Raw genomic sequence first — 20136 nt, 5'->3', positions numbered from 1 at the left:
TATTCAATGACAATGTCAGTGGTGGAGCTCATGGTTGAAAGAAATCATAGATAAGAAAATCTGGCCTTAATGTTGTCAGAATGTTTGAGAAGCTACTACTTGCCATATCAAATGGTTGCATCGAGTTTGGCAGGAGATGATTTGGAAAGATCTGAAATTAAGAAGAAAAGAATAAGAGACTGAGATTGTTTGTTGCTATTTATTTCATGTATTTTTTTTTATTAACGTGGATGTATTAGTTAGCTTACATGTACTTTGATTAATTCCACGAGCTTTAAATTTAACAACCATATAAATTTTTAATAGTCATCATATTAGGAACCACGTGACTTAAACTTGAGACTACAGTTGAGCAAATCTTTTAATCCCAAACTCTATTTATTGGGTCACTAGATGATTAGTTATTTCTTGTTTTTTCTGCAGCATGTTGTTGCATATTTAACTGTTTCTGCTAGCTTTTTCTCCATTTTGTTTCTCTCATTTGCATTGCTAGAAAAATAGGGTGTAAAATGGCTATGACAGTCATGTTTTTAGCAAAAACAATTGCCAAAACAATCAAAGCATGATGAAGAATCATGTCATGTTATTCAACAATATGATTGTCACCACATTATATTGGTTTGCTGTTGTTTATTTCTTTTTCCTTTTACAACAAGTTGCTGCAAATTTGACAATTTCTTTACGGGAGAAACATGCATTTCACTCTACTTCAATTAAAATTTTGCTTTCATATGTATTTACTAAATCCGTGTTGATTTTCTCATTCATATGCGACTATTTTACTTTACAAAATATCATTGATTAGTTAGGACTAGTTACATGACCCGTGTGATGCCGTGGATCCATTTTTTTGCATAAAAAATATTTAAAAAAAAAAAAACCAAGATCTAAAAGTATTAGATCTTTTTGCAAAACTATACCCAAGAGTCTTGGGTTTAGCTACAACGCTTGACCCAATAGTAATATTTATAATATTAATAATAACATTAAATTTGCATGACCCAAGTTTAAGTGGGTCTGGCTGCAATACCAGACCCAATAGTCTAGGATGTAGGTCTGGTTGCAAGATCGTGTTGTAAAAGTGTGATAATTAAATAGATTAATTAAAAATAAAAATAAAAAACAAAGAAAAAAAAAACCAACAGGAAGAAAAAAACTAATGAAGAAAAAAAAAATCTGAATTAACTGGGTTAACCCTTCAAACCAGGTTAACTCGTCAAACCTTGAATTCGTGTCGTGAAAGTTTGATAAATAAATAGAAAAAAAAAATTGACCTAACCCGTCAAACCCGAGATCCATGTCATGAAAATTTGATAACTAAATAGAAAAAAATCAAACATTAACAAACTAAATTAATTAAAAAATAAAATAAAAAGCATTAACCTATTCACCGTGGACTGCACTGTGCAGTCCACAGTCAATGTCATAAAAATGGAAAAAAAGCAAAAAAATAAAATAAAAACATCAGCCGATAACTAAATAGGAAAAAAAATTAATATTCATGAACTAAATTTAAAAAAAAAATAAAAATAAAAAAATAAAATAAGAAAAAAAATAACGAAGAAAAAGAAAGAAAAGAATAAATTAACAGAGTTAACCCGTCAAACTTGAGATCCGTGCCATAAAAGTCTGATAACTAAATAAAAAAAATTAATATCAACAAATTAAATAAAAAAATAAATTAAAAAAAAGAAGAAGGCATCAGCCTTTTCACCGTGGACTGCACTGTGCAGTCCACAGTGAAAGGCATAAAAAGAAAAAAAAAAAAAGCAAAAAGAAAAAAGAAACTAAAGGCATCAATCTTTTCACTGTGAACTGCATATAATATTAAAAGATAAAAATGGAAGAACAAAACTAATGAGAAAAAAGAAAAAAAAAATCTGAATCAACTTGGTCAACGCGCCAAATCAGGTTAACCCGTCAAACCTAAGATTCGTGTCATGAAAGTGTGATAACTAAATAGAAAAAATATTTAATATTAATGAATTAAATTAAAAAAAATATTAATTAAAAAGGAAAAAGCAAAGAGAAAAAAAAAACCTACAAGAAGAGAAAAACTAGTGAAGTAAAAAAAAAATGAATCAATTGGGTTAGCCCGTCAAACCTGGGATCCGTGTCATGAAAGTCTGATAATTAAACAGAAAAAAATTAATATTAAGAAACTAAATTAAAAAAAATAAAAAAACAAGGTAAAAAAGAAAGAAACTAAAGGCATCATCTTTTTCACTATGGACTGCATTGTGCAGTCCACGGTAAAAAGACTTAAAAATGAAAAGAAAAAAAAAACAAAGACATACGCCGCGGGTTAATTTTTTTTCCTTGCATAAAAAATATCAAAAAAGGCTAAAGATCTAAAAGTGTTAAGTGTTTCTGCAAAGATATACCTAAGAGCCTTTGGTCTAGCTGCAACGTTTGATCCAATAGTAGTATTTATAATATTAATAATAATATTAAACTTACATTACTCAAGTTTAAGTGAGTCTGTTGCAATACCGGACCCAAGTGCCTTGGATGTGGATTTGGCTGCAGGGTCGTATCATAAAAGTGTGATAATTAAAAAGAAAAAAAACCAACAAGATGAAAAAATAATAATAAAGAAAAATAAAAAAAATCTTAATTAACTGGGTTAACCTTTCAAACTAGATTAACCCGTCAAACATGAGATCCGCGTGATGAAAGTTTGATAACAAAATAGAAAAACAAAATTGACGAGTTAACCCGTCAATCCTGTGATACGTGTCATGAAAGTCTAATAATTAAATAGAAATAAATTTAACATTAACAAACTAAACTAAACGAAAAAAATTAATTAAAAACAAAAAAAAAATTCTGGTTAAACTCGTCAAACCGTGTTAACCAATTAAACCGGAGATCCGTATCATGAAAGTCTGATAACTAAATAAAAAAAATTTAACATTTACAAATTAAATTAAACAAAAAAAAATTCATTAAAAGAAAAAAAGCACAGAAAAAAGCAAAACAAAAAACCCATAAAGGCATAAAAAGGAAAAAAGGGAAAAAAAGGGAAAAAAAAAAAAAAGACAGCTGAGTGTTTCACTATGGACTGCATAGTGAAACATTGAGTAGTTTTAGTATATGTTACTAGTTAGATGACACCCGCCGATGCTGTAGGTCAATTTTTTTTTTTATAAAAATTATATAAAAAAAACTAAGATTTAAAAGTATTAGGTCTTTCTGCAAAGCTATACCCAAAAGTCTTGGGTTTGGCTGCAACGCCTGACTCAAGAGTAATATTTATAATATTAATAATAACATTAAACTTGCATGATTCAAGTTTAAGTGGGTTCGATTGCAATACCAGACCCGATAACATTGGATGTGGGTATAGCTGCAAGGTCGTCTCATAAAAATATGATAATTAAATAGATTAAGTAAAAAGAAAAAAAAGATAGAAAAAAAACCATTATGAAGAAAAAGAAAAAAAATCTGAATTAACTGGGTTAGCCCTTCAAACCAAGTTAACTTGTCAAATATTGGATCCGTGTCGTGAAATTTTGATAACTAAATAGAAAAAAAAAATTGACGAGTTAACCCAGAATTAACTTGGCTAACTTGTCAAACCCGAGATCCTTGTCATGAAAGTTTGATAACTAAATATAAAAAAAACGTAATATTAACAAACTAAAATAAATGAAAAAAATTAATTAAAAAGGAAAAAAAGAAAAACAAAAGACATCGGCCTTTTCACTGTGGACTGCACTATGCAGTTCACAGTCAAAGGCATAAAAAAAAAAAGAAAAAAGAAAAAATTAACTGGGTTAAAAAAAAACCTATAGCAAGAAAAAAATGAATGAAGAAAAATAAAAAAAATCTAAATTAACTGAGTAACCCGTCAAAACTGAGATCCGTGTCATAAAAAGGTTGATAATTAAATATAAAGAATTTTAATATCAACAAACTAAATTTTAAAATAAAACTTAATTAAAAAGGGAGAAAAGAAGAAGAAAAAACCTATCTAGAGAAAAAAAATAAAGGAAGAAAAAGAAAAACAAACTGAATTAACTGGGCAAACCCGTCAAACATGAGATCCGTGTCATAAAAGTCTTATAACTAAATAGAAAAAAATTTAACATAAACAAACCAAATTAAAAGAGAAATATAAATTCAAAAATAAAAAACAAAAACAAACAAAAAGCCATCAGCCTTTTTCACTGTGGACTGCACTAATATTTTTTTATTTTTTAAAAGTTATTTTTTAACTTCAGTGCATCAAAATGATCTAAAAATACTAAAAAAAAATATTAATTTGAAGGAAAGAAAATTTTTTTAATTTTTTAAAAAGAATTTTGTAAATACAAAAACAAACATAAAAGTGTTTTCTATTAGTGCGTTTGATAATGCGGTTACAACGTTGATAATTTGAAAGAAAATTGTTTTAAAATAATTTTTTTAGTTTTTTTTATTTTAAAGTGTTAATGTAAAAAATAAAAAATTATTTTAATATATTTTCAAGAAAAAAAACAACTCAAAGTTCAACTTTAACATATTTTCAAAACATGATGTATTTACTTTTTAAAAAATATTTTTTAATAAATTCAATAAATTAAATTAAAAATTAAAAATTATTTTAATATATTTTTAAATAAAAAATAATACAATCAAACAGAATCTCGTGCATACACCTAAAAGCTAAAGCTAAAATTAACTTTTCAAGTTTTGCCGTCAATCATTCACCCTCCTCTCTTTCTCTGCATCTCTCTGCCAAATCCAAATCCAAATAAATAAATAAAACAAAGATTGCTGTGCGTTTGAAAATGACATCAACAGTTCCTTTCCAAATAATCGACGACGACGACGACGTAACTTCTTCAATTCTGTTTCCTTAAACCTCCAATCCAGCAATCAATCTTTCACTAAATTCTCTCTCTCTAACTTCACTTCACTCTGTTGCTTGCAGGAATTTGATTGGGAGGCAGCAGTCAGAGAAATCGATGCCTCTTGTGAAAGAGCAAATAACCCTTCATCTACTACAATTAATCAAGCTTCTTCTTCCAATTTTACCCCTCCCGTTAATATTCTTAATAATTCTTCTTATTATTCATGTACAAAGACTGGGACTTGCAAGCAATCCACGCTCGATAAGTTTACTGGCAGAGCGAATCCGCCGGTGAACCCAACGGTTGAGGTCCGACATCTTCAGGGTAATGGCATCATCAACAGTGATGGGAGGCCGTGTTGCGTTGAGATTGATGCCGAGGCAGCTAAAACTTGGATTTACCCAGGTCTTTATCACCTTTTCTCTTTCAATGCTTCTCTTATAAATTTAGGGGGGTTTAGGCAAAAAGGGTGTTTGTGAAATTTTGGGTTTTGAATGAATAATTTTATTGTTTTTAGAGATTATTTTATTTTATTTTCTGGATGATAAATATGTCTATCGATTCTTATATTGCAGTCAATGTACCTCTCCGAGACTATCAATTAGCTATAACAAAGACCGCATTATTTACAAACACATTGGTTGCATTGCCAACTGGGCTCGGAAAGACGCTTACTGCTGCTGTTGTTATGTATAACTACTTCAGATGGTTTCCTGATGGTAAATCTCTCTACACAAATGCTTCAGTAAATGCACAATTTTTTATTAGAACTCACCTATAGTTTGAACCATAAAATGTGTTGGTTAATCGATTCAATCGGGTTCGGTTTATCATTAAAATAAAATAATTTAATTCTGTTTATTTTATTATTAAAATAATTGTTATCAGATTGATCTTTTGTCAATTCAATACAATTTAATTTGGTTCTTACTATCAATTGGATGGATGTTTCATCATAGCTTGAAGATTTGATGGAACGCTATGGGTTAGGGAAAAAATGTAGTGGTGAGTGAATTATTACAATGAGTCAACTTGAAAGCAGTTAATGCCGTGGGCCTCCTATGTTTGATAGGTTTGAATGTTTGATTGGTATGATGTGTATTCGTATTTCATTGCAGGTAAAATAGTTTTTGCTGCTCCTTCTCGACCGCTTGTGATGCAACAAATAGAAGCATGGCATAATATTGTGGGGACACCACAAGTAAGATGTTGAATTTAGTTGTCAATGGAATGCTTTGCTTACATATTGGTTTTCGGTTGGGAACTTCAGTTTGGCACGGTTAGTGTAATAAACTGATTGCAGGAGTGGACAATTGATATGACCGGCCAGGTATGCCCTACAAAAAGGGCATGTTTTTGGAAAACTAAACGAGTTTTCTTTGTTACTCCACAAGTGCTGGAAAAGGATATTCAATCTGGTAATATTCCTAGTAACGCCATAACACTCCTAACTGCAAAAAGGCTACACCTTAAATATTTTACATGGAAACTTTGTGAACATAAAATGGTTATGATATGTGAATTTTTGGAGTGAAAAAGAATTTTGGTAAGGAAGATGGAAGACTTTGTATTTTTTTTTTCCATACAGAATATGTGAAAATATATGTCCTGCGATTCCCAGCTATACTTGCATTGTATTTCTTTCGTTTATTCCATCAATAGTTTTCTCACTCGGAGCAAATTTCAGGAACATGTCTGGCAAAACACTTGGTTTGTTTGGTAATGGATGAGGCTCACAGAGCATCAGGAAATTATTCTTACTGTGTAGCAATTCGCGAGGTTTGTTGCTCTATTTTCTTTAGTTTTTGTTGTTACTGGCAATAAATTACTGTTTTGAGATACTATTTGATAATCTTGCTTTGTAGGTGCTGGCCATACCAGTGCAACTGAGAATATCAGCATTGACTGCGACTCCAGGATGTAAGCCACAAATAATCTAATTAGGTTCATTATAAAAGTAGCCACGCCATCTGAAAACTCCCATGTTAAATTCAAATTGTTTAGCAAAACAGCCGGCTGTCCAGCATATCATTGATAACTTGCAGATATCAGCTCTTGAATATCGCAGTGAAAGTGATCCTGATGTCATTCCATATGTTGATGACAGAAAGATTGAACTAATTGAGGTATGGTCTGCTATGGCTCTTTGAAAAATTATTGTTGGGTATTTGTATTTACCAATGAATTTGACATAGTCTATGAAATGTTGCTAGGTTGCGTTGGGGTAAGAAGCTGTTGATACTAACAAACGGCTTTGGAAGTGATGCGTCCATATGTGGCAAGGCTTTCTAAACTCGGACTTCTCCAGAATAGAGACTATCAAACAGTATGGCTTGATAAATTACAAATTCGTTCAATTTTCTTCATTGTGTTAACCCTAGTATGTTAATGTTACTGCTTTCTTTTATTCAATAAATTCTCAGGCAATAATACCATTTCTTTCAATGTACATTTTAGAGCGTGGTAGCTCCATTATCACTGTTATTTATTGACTGAAAGGAGTTATAGTAAACAGTATGGTTGATGGTTTCTCTTTATGGCCTGCTCAAGCTTTATTAGCTATTTTAGCCGTTGATCTAATAAATTTTCAACCACAATGGCAATTAAAATGCCCAACAATTTCATGAATGGGAGCAGTTAGAAAAGAGGGCAAATTAGCTTCTATTTGGATACCTAGATCAGTTCTACATGGTACATTAAGGGGCAAAAAAAACCGAACGAACTATATTATCCACTGGTGATGGCCCCAAATGTTTTCTAGACATCCATTTTCAACATGAATACATACCTCCAAATATCATAAAAATCTGAAAGAAGCTAACAATTCAAATTTATGCAGTGAAAGTTATGTTTAGACTCCATAATATATATAGTTGCATGCTTGATTCCACGGTAACTTTGTTTATCTTGAGTAAAAGGTCTCATTATTGACTTTGAGCTAGCTCAACATGCCATTGTGTTTTTTTCTCTGCTGCTCTCCTCCAAATGAGCAATGCTATGACCAAGTGTGTTTTAATAAAAAAAATTTCCATGTTGGACTAATATTCCATTTTTAATAATAAAGCGTTCCTATGATATTTTATGCTGCAATGCTATCTACCTTGTTCTGGTCATTACTTAATGACACCACAACTACTTCTGGTTTTCTTACTTCGACATCAAAATATGACAGTTAAGCCCACCTGATTTACTCAGCTGAAGAGACAAAATTCGCCGACCACCTCCTCTGGACCTTCCCCTGAACAGATATGGAGAAATTGAAGCTTGTTTTGGAGGTCTTATTACTCCTCACCACATCCGTAAGCTCCTTTCAAGTCATGGAATAAGGCTGGCGTATGAGATGCTGGAAGAGAAGTGGAAACAATGGTATCTTCTTGTGCATTCTCCACTCCAGCACTGCCTTGATCATTTAAACATTAGTTTCCATGATCAGTTTCTGGTTTTCATTGGATATGCAACATCATCAAAATGAACTTCTTCATCTTCTGACCATAATAATCTAAAAGTGTGGTATCTGTAACGATGAAATGTTTCGATGCCAGAAGATTATGGTACAGAAAAAAAAATTGGCCAAAGTGGTACAGAAAAAATGAAGCAGTTAATTGTACAAATTTAATTAGTCGAAGGAGGTATATATTTAGTTTATGCAGTCAAGGAGATCTTTAATCCTTACATTAATCATGCAAAACCAATACCGTGTCATAAGAAATGGATTCGGGGGCCACAATTAAATCTCATATGTGTTTGTACATATATTAATAGAAAATGTGTTCGTACACAATTACATTGATTTTGCACGCTTTGACTATTCCCTTTTCTGTGGATGTCCATATATTAATAGAAACCATGACCCATCACCATGTCAATAATAATCATAATTGATTTGATTATAATTAAAATGAAGAAGAAGATACAAATCGAAAGAGGAAATGAATACAGGTTTGTAAGCCATGTAGTACACAAATAGTCAAGATATTTCATGGGTTGCACTTTGCATGTCTCTAGTTTGCGTGTGTGGCTAGGTTTCCCATCTATTTTATGAATTCATGCAAAGCTATTATGATAATATTTACACACCAAGCACCGGAAACTATAGGAGAAAAAAGAAAATCTGACAATAAGAAAAATATATTGGTCTCATAATATATATTTAGCCTTGCACTTCTGAGAAAAGATTAATTTTCCATTAGCACCATGGAAATTTGAGAATTTTTAATTTTTTGATTTACATTAATTTTTTTTTGTATGTTTTTGTGTTATTTAAAAAAAAACAATTTTGAGATTGTTTAACCTCGAAGAAATTTGAAAACTTTTTATTTTTTTTCTTCAAGTGAAATTGGTTTTTATATATTAATTTTTAAACATTGTGTTTTTAAAAAATTATATTGAGATTGTCTTGAAAACTTTTTATTTTTATGTTTTTCTATTATTCTTTTAAATATTTTATTTTAAAAAATATATTCAAATTGTGTCTTCAAAATTTAAAGTCAAGAAAAAAAATAATTAAAAATTTCAAGGCACAATCTCAATATATATTTTTTTTTAAAATATTTTAAAAGTAATACAAAAAAATATCAAAAACATTAATTCAAAATTGATTAAATTTTTTTTAAATTTCTGAGGTCTTGCTTGTCAAAAGTTATTTTAAAAATTATAAATTTAAAAAATTAATGTTGTTGGGTCTTTTGACAGAGAAGGCAACGCCCAGTGCTTGGGTTCTGCTTGAGGCAGGACCCAACTCTAAAGGGTTGAGCATGACCAAACAAAATGAAGTCCTGGTGTCAGCAGGACGGAATAACCCACGATCAAATACTTTGGTGGGTCTCCCAACAGCTCTAGAAAGAGAAGGCAAGTAGGCAACGCTCTAGCTGCAAACTTTGACCAACAACATAGTAGGGAACGGCCGCGCTGCTGGGTCTAGCAACACAGCCACACTCAATAGCTTTGGGAATTGCTACGTAGCCATACCCAGCACCTTTGGACGCAAGACCCAAAATGGCTTGAGGTAGCCATAATTAATTTTTTTATATTAATTTTGATTTTTTACTTGTAATATCACACATCTCTTATTTTTTTTCAATATAAATTTTGCTTCCTTTCATATATATATATATATATATATATAAACGTGTAAAATAAAATTAATAAATTTTGCAACTAATTCGAACATTGTTTCCTTTGAGCGGATGCAGCGGTAGCTGATCGCATGCACATTTGGCAATTTTTTTTCAACTTGGAAGGGCATTAACCTCATTGTCTGTACCGAAAGTAAAAATAACACAGTACGGAAAGAAAGCCAAAAGCTTACACTGTAGAGAGGCAAGAGAAGAGAACCACTGATCCACAGCACTGGTCCTTTCTATCAGAAATTCTCAATCAAGAAACCAAACACAAAGCCATGACCACGAGCTTCTCAATGGGAATCTCTTATCTTTTACACTCTCACTTTCCTTCCTCCACTTCTTCTTCTTCTTCCCAACCTCTTTCTTTTCATGTGAAGAAGAATAGCAATAATAATGAAATGACCGGGAGGAGGAGAGTGGTTTCTGCTTGTATGGGTCAAGAGGATCCAAAAGACATTGTTTTCAGCAAGAAGAGAGCTGTTCTATTTTTGGGTATTTCAGTTCTTCCTTTATTGCAACTCAGGGCCAGAGACAAAGCCATGACCACGAGCTTCTCAATGGTAATCTCTTATCTTTTACACTCTCACTTTCCTTCCTCCACTTCTTCTTCTTCTTCCCAACCTCTTTCTTTTCATGTGAAGAAGAATAGCAATAATAATGAAATGACCGGGAGGAGGAGAGTGGTTTCTGCTTGTATGGGTCAAGAGGATCCAAAGGACATTGTTTTCAGCAAGAAGAGAGCTGTTCTATTTTTGGGTATTTCAGTTCTTCCTTTCTTGCAACTCAGGGCCCGAGCTCTTGAAGGTCTTGTTACAAGTGAGTTTAATTTCTTGGTTTTTGGTATTAGAGACATGGAGTTTTGTTCTTCATTTTTTTAAAATTGTTGTACATTGTCAAATGAGTTTTCTCTTTTTATCCCACGTCTTCAATTAGTGGATAACAAGTGGTTTGATGCGAGTGTGCTCTTGCTGTCGATTATTACGTAATTTACTTGGTTCTTGTCCTGAATGTGGTAGTATCTGCTGCTTGAGCTTAGGTGGTCTTTCGCGCAATTGCCTGAAGCATCTCGTTCTGCTACCTGCAACTTCCTTCTTCTTTTTTTTCAAGGATTGATAAACAATTTTTCTTTGAGAGTCATTTCTCTTCTTTATTTTTCTTCAAACATTTTTTGTATTATCGTTTGTTATGTTAACAAAAATATTTATAAGGGTTAAGAGTTACTAATAATTTTTGACAATCGTTGTCAAGACGCGACTCGTCGTTCTTTTAACTTTTGATTTAATTAATCACTTTTAAAGACAGCAAGCAGGGAAAAGGGGAAGAAAAACATTCTCCATATGATGTCCGTCCAGTATACCACACTGTTTTTTTTATAATACAGGTGGCAGCTCCCTAGGCAAAGGGGACCATTGCACGCTCGCTGTTATAACTGAATGAAAAGGCCTCCAAGAATCAATCCTCTCCTCGCAGTATAACAATGGTGAGAAGAGCGTGTGTTTTAAATTGCTTTCTTCTATTGTTTCTTTCCTTTTCTCTCTAGCTAAAGATTGTCCAAAACAGTGCAATGGTGAGAGTGAACAGGATAAAATAGCAGTAGCTCTGTTTTTAAATAGCTAGAAACATCTAATTGAGTTTTGGCTTTGTTATATCAGCATTCATCGAAGTTTTTTGGAGGCAGCAGCGACAGCAGCTCTGACTCAGAGAGTCCTCAGCAAAAGACTTCTGACCGCCGATACAAGGAGGACTTTGAGGAGATTCAATGCCTAGGTAAAACATAAACTTACGTTGTTGTTGTTGTTTTTCTTAGTTTGGTTGTTTCTAGAATGTTTATTTTTTTTGTACATAGGCAATGGCTCATATGGAAAGGTAACAAGGTGCAAACATAAGCTTGATTTAATGGAGTATGCTGTGAAGAAGATAAAAATCGGTTACCATGACAGGGACGTGATTTTAAGGTATTAAATCTCTATTGTTTTCATTTTATCTGTGCTGTGCTGTTAATGCAAAACGATACCAAGACAGAAACAATATTCACTAAATTTGGTTCCAGCAGAAGAAAACGAAGAAGAATTAACAAATGGAAAGAAAGCTGATATTTATTGAAGGGAAATAAAGATTACAATGAAGATAGAACAAGTAGCCTCACACCACTCAAGAGAATCACTCTCATTTTGGAATCACACCAAAGACAATACTGTATTACAATCTACTGAATCATACAAACATTCTACATTAAATAGAAATACATATTACAGTTAATACTAAATAACTACTTAAGATAAGAACAATGACAGTTATAGGAACTGCTTCTGCCACTTGGAAGTATAAGATGATCTTCAGTTATTTGTTTGTAACTTCCACTTTTGTCAACGTGTAATCTTGATGTATTCCTTTACTTGAATTGGTTGATCCTTGTCAGCAGCTGTTATGGCCTTCTGCTGGTTTGGATTAGAGTGCTGTCACTTGGAATACCTGTACTTGCATCAGCTGTTTTGTTTTGTTTTAAGCCTAGCCTTTATACCTCTTTTTTCGGATGAATGATTATTACATGCTAAAAAATCTGTGATGTTATAATGTGCAGAGAAGCATCTACGCATGCTAAGATGCACCATAAACATATTGTGCGGTACCATCAGGTATTTTACTGTTTGGCATTCAAAACTCTAGCTATCTGATCTCTCTTTTTTCTTTTCAAATGAGTTTAGAACACATGTTGACAATTTGTCTTTGTCTATCAGGCCTGGACAGAGAATTTGCAGCCAAAGAGTGATGACATGCGTGGCTCAAGCTCTGCTGGTGAAGATACTGCGGCGTTGTTTATTCAAATGGAGTGCTGTCCGATGTGAGTGAGATGCCATGCATTTTTTTTATGTTCTTCTTTTTTTATATACAGTTGCTTACAGCAATCTATTTTTATCACAGGACTCTTCATGATCTGCTCTCTAAAGAGACGGGCCTCAAGGGACGCTTCATGATGGCCAAGCAAATCGTTGAAGGAGTGTGCTTCATCCACGCAAATGAATTTGTCCATAGAGACCTTGGCACAAAAAACATTTTTGTGGGAGCTTCTCAAGCTCAGGATGAGAAGGAGATAAAAATAGGAGATTTTGGAATTGGTGAGCGAATCAAATTTAAATGTTTTTAAATTTGATAGTTTATATTTCTTATTAATCTTGTTTTTGCAGCGGTCTTCTGTAAGAAAGGTGAAAAGGTTCAGGTCGACGCAGAGGGAAACAAAACATATAGGGCTCCTGAGGCGGAAAAGGGACCCATCGATGCCAAGGCGGATGTATACAGCTTAGGAATTATTTTATTCATGCTGTTACACCCCACAACATCTGGCACAGAAAGGAAAAATAGTTTGGATAAACTAAAAAGAATAGAATTTCCAGATGCGTGGAAAAATGAGAGTTACAGACCTCTAAAATCTCTTCTCTCGGACATGCTTGCTGAAAACCCTGATGACCGTCCTTCTGCTGAAGAAGTTCTGCCCCGAGTTCAGGTAATATATTAACCAACTCCAAGGGCATCTTCAACTGTTTTTTTCTTCAACCTTTTATAGGACTGTTATTTTATTTTCATGTTTATTTCATCAAATACTAGCTAATATCATTCTTTGCTTTCGTTATAGGATCTCTCTCCCCTCTTTGAGGTATGCTCATTACTCGTTATGCCTTCCTGCTCTATGCATGTCAGTTGGGGTATTGAAGTAAAAGTAATTGCACTTTCTTATGACATTTATTTTCTGTTTATGAAAAATTTGTTTGGCAGCATGATGAGGCTGTGCAAGGCAAAGAAGAGGGAACGGATGGAAAAGTTGACAAGGAGCTGGAGACCGGTGAAAAAGTTGACAATGAGGAGAGGACTGAAGCTGTTGGAGAGGATAGCGCGGAGGAGGAGGAGGAAGCTTGAGCTTGGGCTTCGGCGATAGCACTTTTCAATCTTCCAGTTTATTTCGAACTGCCATTTCTGTTATATAGTAGCAGATACACTAGTTTGTGTTGCTGCAGCAATAACTTTTGCGAATTAGCAATTAATACGTGAGACATGAAGGGAATGTTCAAAGGAGGGTGAAATTTCAAAACGAAGCTAAAATTGTTCAAATCGGAATTAACTTTTCAAGGTTTGCCGCCAATCGATCACCCTCCTCTCTTTCCCTGCATCTCCCTGCCAAATCCAAATCCAAAAAACAAAATTCACGAAGAATGTTGTGAATTTGAAAATGACGTCAGCTGTTCCTTTCCAAATAATCGACGACGACGACGTTTCTTCAATTCTGTTTCCTTAAACCTCCAATCCAGCAATCAATCCTTCACTAAATTGTCTCTCTCTAACTTCACTTCACTCTGTTGCTTGCAGGAATTTGATTGGGAGGCAGCAGTCAGAGAAATCCATGCCTCTTGTGAAAGAGCAAATAACCCTTCATCTACTACAACTTGGATTTACCCAGGTCTTTATCACCTGTTCTCTTTCAATGCTTCTTTTATTAATTTAGGGGGGTTTAGGCAAAAAGGGTGTTTGTGAAATTTTGGGTTTTGAAGGAATCATTTTATTGTTTTTAGAGATTTTTTAGTTTATTTTCTGGATGATAAATATGGCTATCGATTCTTATATTGCAGTCCATGTACCTCTCAGAGACTATCAATTAGCTATAACAAAGACCGCATTATTTACAAACACAGTGGTTGCATTGCCAACTGGGCCCGGAAAGACGCTTACTCCTGCTGTTGTTATGTATAACTACTCCAGATGGTTTCCTGATGGTAAATCTCTCTACACAAATACTTCAGTAAATGCACAATTTTTTATTAGAACTCAACTATAGTTTGAACCATAGAATGTGTTGGTTAATCGATTCAATCGGGTTCGGTTTATTATTAAAATAAAATAGTTTAATTCTGTTTATTTTATTATTAAAATAATTTTTATCAGATTGATCTTTTGTCAATTCTATACAATTTAATTTGGTTTTTACTATCACTAGCATTGATGTTTCATCATATCTTGTAGATTTGATGGAAGGCTATGGGTTAGGGGAAAAATCTAGTGGTGAGTGAATTAGTACAATGAGTTAACCTGAAAGCAGTTCATGCCGTGGGCATCCTATGTTTGATAGGTTTGAATGTTTGAGAGGTATGATGTGTATTCGTGTTTCATTGCAGGTAAAATAGTTTTTGCTGCTCCTTCTCGACCGCTTGTGATGCAACAAATAGAAGCATGCCATAATATTGTGGGGACACCACAAGTAAGATGTTGAATTTAGGTGTCAATGGAATGCTTTGCTTACATCTTGGTTTTCGGTTGGGAACTTCAGTTTGTCACGGTTAGTGTAATAAACTGATTGCAGGAGTGGACAATTGATATGACCGGCCAGGTATGCCCTACAAAAAGGGCATGTTTTTGGAAAACTAAACGAGTTTTCTTTGTTACTCCACAAGTGCTGGAAGAGGATATTCAATCTGGTAATATTCCTAGTAACGCCATAACACTCCTAACTGCAAGAAGGTTACACCTTAAATATTTTACATGGAAACTTTGTGAACATAAAATGGTTATGATATGTGAATTTTTGGAGTGAAAAAGAATTTTGTTAAGGAAGATGGAAGACTTTGTATTTTTTTTTTCCATACAGAATATGTGAAAATATATGTCCTGCGATTCCCAGCTATACTTGCATTGTATTTCTTTCGTTTATTCCATCAATAGTTTTCTCACTCGGAGCAAATTTCAGGAACATGTCTGGCAAAACACTTGGTTTGTTTGGTAATGGATGAGGCTCACAGAGCATCAGGAAATTATTCTTACTGTGTAGCAATTCGCGAGGTTTGTTGCTCTATTTTCTTTAGTTTTTGTTGTTACTGGCAATAAATTACTGTTTTGAGATACTGTTTGATAATCTTGTTTTGTGGTTGCTGGCCATACCAGTGCAACTGAGAATATCAGCATTGACTGCGACTCCAGGATGTAAGTCACAAATAATCTAATTAGGTTCATTATAAAAGTAGCCACGCCATCTGAAAACTCCCATGTTAAATTCAAATTGTTTAGCAAAACAGCCGGCTGTCCAGCATATCATTGATAACTTGCAGATATCAGCTCTTGAATATCGCAGTGAAAGTGATCCTGATGTCATTCCATATGTTGATGACAGAAAGATTGAACTAATTGAGGTATGGTCTGCTATGGCTCTTTGAAAAATTATTGTGGGGTATTTGTATTTACCAATGAATTTGACATAGTCTATGAAATGTTGCTAGGTTGCGTTGGGGTAAGAAGCTGTTGATACTAACAAACGGCTTTGGAAGTGATGCGTCCATATGTGGCAAGGCTTTCTACACTCGGACTTCTCCAGAATAGAGACTATCAAAAAAGTCTTATTACTCCTCACCACATCCGTAAGCTCCTTTCAAGTCATGGAATAAGGCTGGCGTATGAGATGCTGGAAGAGAAGCGGAAACAATGGTATCTTCTTGTGCATTCTCCACTCCAGCACTGCCTTGATCATTTAAACATTAGTTTCCATTGATCAGTTTATGCTTTTCATTGGATATGAAACATCATCAAAATGTTCTTCATCTTCTGAACTTAGCAATCTAAAAGTGTGGTATCTGTAACGATGAAATGTTTCGACGCTAGAAGATTATGTTGCTTAGCTTTTGAAAATTGTCATTGGAGGGGAGGCCATCGAGCTTTCTTGTATGGAGTTGGGGTTCTCTGAGGATTTGAATTGAAAAGTTCTGCTTGCAAAAGATCCTTTAAGATTTAAAGTTCTTCTCTAACTGAAAGCCCATACCCTCAGGTTACCAAGTAGAGATGCCCTGTATGATGATTTGACAATGGCAATGGCATTTGTTTTGATCATCTGAAGTTCACCAAACGGTGCCTAGGCTGAGGGGTGAAATTTGTTAATGTGAACATATTTAATGCTGCTGCAGTGTTAAAGGTCATTGATAGTTTTGCCTTTTGTTATGCAGATGGCTTGAGCTGATCTAACTTGATTGCTGCAGGTCATTTGCCAGACTGATGAGCAAAAATGAAGATATTAGGAAAATAAAGCTTTTAATGCAACAAAGCTTGTCTCATGGTGCACCTAGTCCTAAATTGTCAAAAATGTTGGAAGTACTTGTTGACCATTTCAGTGAGTGGCATCCTCTTTCTTGATCATGAAAAAAATTGCAGTTTTGATTTGCATGCTAGTCTTTTTATTCCCCCTTTACACTTCTGCATTACCATGTTAGAAACTTCAATTCTCAACTGTTACAATAGGAGGCATCCCTGATCAAGCTGGAAAACCTGTGCTTTTAGGGTAAAATTTGGTGGGAAAAAGGAACTTTAGGTGTTAAAATTTGGGTCTAAAGGAATTAAACTATGTTGCTGTTTGATAGAATGAATGCTGCAAACATTTGCAGAATCTAAATCTGCATGGAAACAAGAAGGAAAGAAATGATAAGTTTATGCCATCACACCTAGGACAAGAAGGCAGTCACACCTTCATTCAAGCTTCAAACATCCTGAAAATTGTTGTTAATTGACATTCTATTTGTTTGAAAGCATTGCATTGACATAGAGGCATAGCATTTTTAGTTCTCGGTTTGACTTCAACATCTAACTAGAAAATGCAACTGCACTACATCAACAAAGAAATCAAAGACCAGAAATGAAAGGTTTCGCGACAGCATATAACTTTTTTCTTTTTAAAAATTTTGGGTTTCTGTTGCTTCTTTCTCCAGCAAACCTGGAATCTACCATTATACCTTTGATCTTTTGGATAAGAATTTGCGTACTGAAGCTGAAATAGCTGCGACTTGACTTAAATGAAATAATATTGTTGTTTGCAGTGGAACTTGTTTATGTTTTTTCTTCTTCTGTGGATAGGAAACGTAGGTCAACATGCACACACACACACACACACGTTTGTATGTATTTATTCCATGGCGGATCATCAATATTGTCTGCTTAGTCGCAACCCAAATCCATGTCAGTCTATATTTTTGAAGAAATGGTTGGTTTTTCTTCTGTTGATTGATATAGAATACAAATGCCGAAAAAGTTTGTATCTTGAACAACAAATTAAGCCAATAATTAGCAGTTTTAGCTTACAACAAAACTAATCAAACCAGCACGTCAATTCAAAAAATAGAATACAGAGCATCAATGGAAAACAGCCTTCATGAAATTTTAGATTCCATAGCTAGCCATCTCAGAGAGCACGGATAAATAGTTTTTATAAAAAGAGTGCTTACAACTGGACTATTAACCACAATTATTATCAAAATTACTCAAAACAGCAAAACAGGGGGAGTAGAGGTGTACAAAATGCTGGCCTAATGATATTTTTAATCCGCTAGACAATTTAAAAACCTCTTCGGATTTGTTGGATTTAAGATCGTAACTTAAGACCATGTTAGGGTTTCCAAGAAAAATAATATCAGAAGCTGGATGAATAGCATATGTATGAAAATGAAAGCCTGAATTACGCACGTCAGGATATTTGGACGTCAAGGAGTCCATTGAGATGCGATGTGTGAGTTTCCAAGAAGGATCACGTTTGCAACGGTCTTCCAAAAGCCAAACGGAGATCATCAATCCAGACTCGTCATGATTTGAATAACACAAGCTTCCTCTAGACATCCCAATGAATCCATGGCAGGCGGCGGCATTCTTGTGCGGGAGTTCAATTGCCACATCGCTCGGCGCATTTAGGTCAAACCTGATGAGGTAGTTGACGACAAAGGATAGCTTGTAAATCATTCCATCCAAATAAATAGAACGCCTGATACAGCCATACTCATCTGCATCAGCAGCAGCAAGAGGAAGTTCGGTGGATAACATGACCCCGCGCCTAACCCACTTTCCGGTATCGGAAGAAAATATATCCAGCTTTACCGGGCAAGAAGTTTTTTCTTCAAAATAAATAAAGCGAACAACTTTGTAGTGGGGAGATTTGGCAGGATCATAGGCAATTGCAGCGGCGAATGGAGCAGTTCGTGGACGGGGATTAGGAATTGCAACGCATTGTCTGGTAGTGGTGTTGCAAACAAAATAATAATGCGGAAGAGCCTCCCGTTGCTCTCTTCTAACAAACAAGAGCAACCCATTACAACAATCAAAATAATGATCAGAAGAAAGCATGAAGGGCAACATACAAGCATACGAATCCACAAATCCATCGGTCTGACCCACGCAATCATGAACATCGGGATAGCTGGCATACGCAGCAAAGTATCCCAACCCACCAATTATTTGATAAGAACATAGGAACAAAAAGCCAGAAGGATTGGCCGCGGCCGCGGCTGAGAACAGCGGGGCACAAACATTAGATATGATACGATGCCATGCTTTTGAAACAACCTTCAATCGCATCACCACTTTTACTGGTAATCGACATAGAATTTCAACTATCATGTCGTCTGGCAACTGCACGGCCATTGTAAATTTAAAATAGGATTTCAGGCACCTAAATAAACAAAGTAGAAGTCAACAACAATTACAATAAAGACAGACTCTATTTATACTTGCAATCTCCAATGTATTCTCCCGGGCGAGGTTGTAGAATAAGAGCAAACCCTAGCTGTTGGCTAAAAGTGTTAAGAATTAGAAATTATGGTTCTGAAATCAACTATTCAGGAAATATAATTATGGTTCTGAAATTAACTATTCAGGAAATAACAAAGCCCTACCTTCAACACTTTTATATTTCCTGATTTAGAGAGACACATAAAACAAATAGGAAAAAAAGATTTATCTTTCGGCTATCAGCATCTCTTTAACACACTAATATTCTGGCGCATTCTACCTGTTATTTTGGGTTTATGTCGATTGTGATTCGAAAATAAATAGAAAAAATTATAAATTATAGTTTCATATAAAAATTATAATTTATATATATATATATATATAATATTTCTTTAAAGTTTGATTTATAAATTCAAACGCATATCTTTAATATTTTGTTGGACTTGAATAGCTAGCTGTTATGTAATATACTAAAGATCATCTTTAAATTTGTAATATACTGCAAGTGTGGTTGTAAATCTATGGTTGTTTTTTAAAATGTTTTTACTAAGAAATATATCAAACTAATATTTTTTTTATTTTTTAAAAATTATTTTTGACATCAATGCATCAAAATAATTTAAAAATACTAAAAAAATACTAATTTGAACCAAAGAAAA

At 34.0% G+C, this 20136-nt stretch overlaps 4 protein-coding genes across 19 annotated transcripts; 3 read left to right on the top strand and 1 right to left on the bottom strand.

The window, feature by feature from the left end:
• Nucleotides 1-4656: 4656 nt before the first annotated feature.
• LOC118035443 (DEAD-box ATP-dependent RNA helicase FANCM) lies at nt 4657-17150 on the top strand. 13 transcript variants are annotated; one of them, XM_073404062.1, is made up of 14 exons: nt 4657-4820; nt 4919-4994; nt 5229-5243; nt 5414-5557; nt 5805-5843; nt 5957-6039; nt 6142-6256; nt 6526-6617; nt 6704-6758; nt 6843-6964; nt 7052-7164; nt 8011-8204; nt 9531-9843; nt 10031-10521. In XM_073404062.1, exons 1-11 carry the CDS (start codon nt 4776-4778, stop codon nt 7064-7066), a joined length of 801 nt encoding a protein of 266 aa, XP_073260163.1. In that variant the 5' UTR covers nt 4657-4775; the 3' UTR covers nt 7067-7164; nt 8011-8204; nt 9531-9843; nt 10031-10521. The 13 variants fall into 13 exon arrangements, with proteins under 13 accessions (XP_073260163.1, XP_073260162.1, XP_073260161.1 ...); XM_073404061.1 differs by having other exon boundaries at nt 4919-5243; nt 6907-6964; nt 7052-7116; XM_073404060.1 differs by having other exon boundaries at nt 4919-5243; nt 6907-6964.
• Nucleotides 10530-13873, top strand: LOC118035442 (eIF-2-alpha kinase GCN2). The gene is made up of 10 exons (XM_035041007.2): nt 10530-10777; nt 11343-11441; nt 11614-11728; nt 11808-11916; nt 12543-12597; nt 12700-12803; nt 12884-13077; nt 13147-13463; nt 13593-13613; nt 13733-13873. Exons 2-10 carry the CDS (start codon nt 11439-11441, stop codon nt 13871-13873), a joined length of 1059 nt encoding a protein of 352 aa, XP_034896898.1. The 5' UTR covers nt 10530-10777; nt 11343-11438.
• Nucleotides 14277-17150, top strand: LOC140954459 (DEAD-box ATP-dependent RNA helicase FANCM-like). 4 transcript variants are annotated; one of them, XR_012167713.1, is made up of 10 exons: nt 14277-14411; nt 14581-14724; nt 14972-15010; nt 15124-15206; nt 15309-15423; nt 15693-15784; nt 15871-15925; nt 16010-16131; nt 16219-16423; nt 16936-17150. XR_012167713.1 is itself a non-coding variant. In XM_073404064.1 (9 exons), exons 2-9 carry the CDS (start codon nt 14694-14696, stop codon nt 16231-16233), a joined length of 504 nt encoding a protein of 167 aa, XP_073260165.1. In that variant the 5' UTR covers nt 14277-14411; nt 14581-14693; the 3' UTR covers nt 16234-16822. The 4 variants fall into 4 exon arrangements, 2 of the variants coding, with proteins under 2 accessions (XP_073260165.1, XP_073260164.1); XR_012167714.1 differs by having other exon boundaries at nt 16219-16433; XM_073404064.1 differs by lacking the exon at nt 16936-17150 and having other exon boundaries at nt 16058-16131; nt 16219-16822.
• Nucleotides 16339-19390, bottom strand: LOC140954409 (F-box protein At5g07610-like). The gene is made up of 2 exons (XM_073403829.1): nt 18439-19390; nt 16339-16457 (listed from the first exon to the last, which is right to left on the bottom strand). Exons 1-2 carry the CDS (start codon nt 19388-19390, stop codon nt 16339-16341), a joined length of 1071 nt encoding a protein of 356 aa, XP_073259930.1.
• Between the last annotated feature and the right edge of the window lie 746 nt (nt 19391-20136).

Source organism: Populus alba, chromosome 13 (genome assembly GCF_005239225.2).
Source record: "Populus alba chromosome 13, ASM523922v2, whole genome shotgun sequence".
NCBI lineage: Eukaryota > Viridiplantae > Streptophyta > Magnoliopsida > Malpighiales > Salicaceae > Populus > Populus alba.
Note: the sequence above shows the minus strand (reverse complement) of the source record. Positions and strands in the feature narration are given on the sequence as shown.

What these genes read in the sequence shown, in the direction of transcription:
- LOC118035443 (XM_035041009.2), top strand. Translation starts at nt 4,776, where the DNA reads ATGACATCAACAGTTCCTTTCCAAATAATCGACGACGACGACGAC. An exon ending in ATATTGTGGGGACACCACAA is followed by an intron (nt 6,040 to 6,141) that starts GTAAGATGTTGA and finishes AACTGATTGCAG; the next exon opens with GAGTGGACAATTGATATGAC. An exon ending in GGAAAAGGATATTCAATCTG is followed by an intron (nt 6,257 to 6,525) that starts GTAATATTCCTA and finishes AGCAAATTTCAG; the next exon opens with GAACATGTCTGGCAAAACAC.
- LOC140954409 (XM_073403829.1), bottom strand. Translation starts at nt 19,390, where the DNA reads ATGGCCGTGCAGTTGCCAGACGACATGATAGTTGAAATTCTATGTCGA. An exon ending in GTCCAAATATCCTGACGTGC is followed by an intron (nt 16,458 to 18,438) that starts GTAATTCAGGCT and finishes TAAATGATCAAG; the next exon opens with GCAGTGCTGGAGTGGAGAAT.
- LOC140954459 (XM_073404063.1), top strand. Translation starts at nt 14,694, where the DNA reads ATGTATAACTACTCCAGATGGTTTCCTGATG. An exon ending in GTTAGGGGAAAAATCTAGTG is followed by an intron (nt 15,011 to 15,123) that starts GTGAGTGAATTA and finishes GTTTCATTGCAG; the next exon opens with GTAAAATAGTTTTTGCTGCT. An exon ending in ACTGTGTAGCAATTCGCGAG is followed by an intron (nt 15,785 to 15,870) that starts GTTTGTTGCTCT and finishes CTTGTTTTGTGG; the next exon opens with TTGCTGGCCATACCAGTGCA.
- LOC118035442 (XM_035041007.2), top strand. An exon ending in ATATTGTGCGGTACCATCAG is followed by an intron (nt 12,598 to 12,699) that starts GTATTTTACTGT and finishes TTTGTCTATCAG; the next exon opens with GCCTGGACAGAGAATTTGCA. An exon ending in AATAGGAGATTTTGGAATTG is followed by an intron (nt 13,078 to 13,146) that starts GTGAGCGAATCA and finishes TTGTTTTTGCAG; the next exon opens with CGGTCTTCTGTAAGAAAGGT.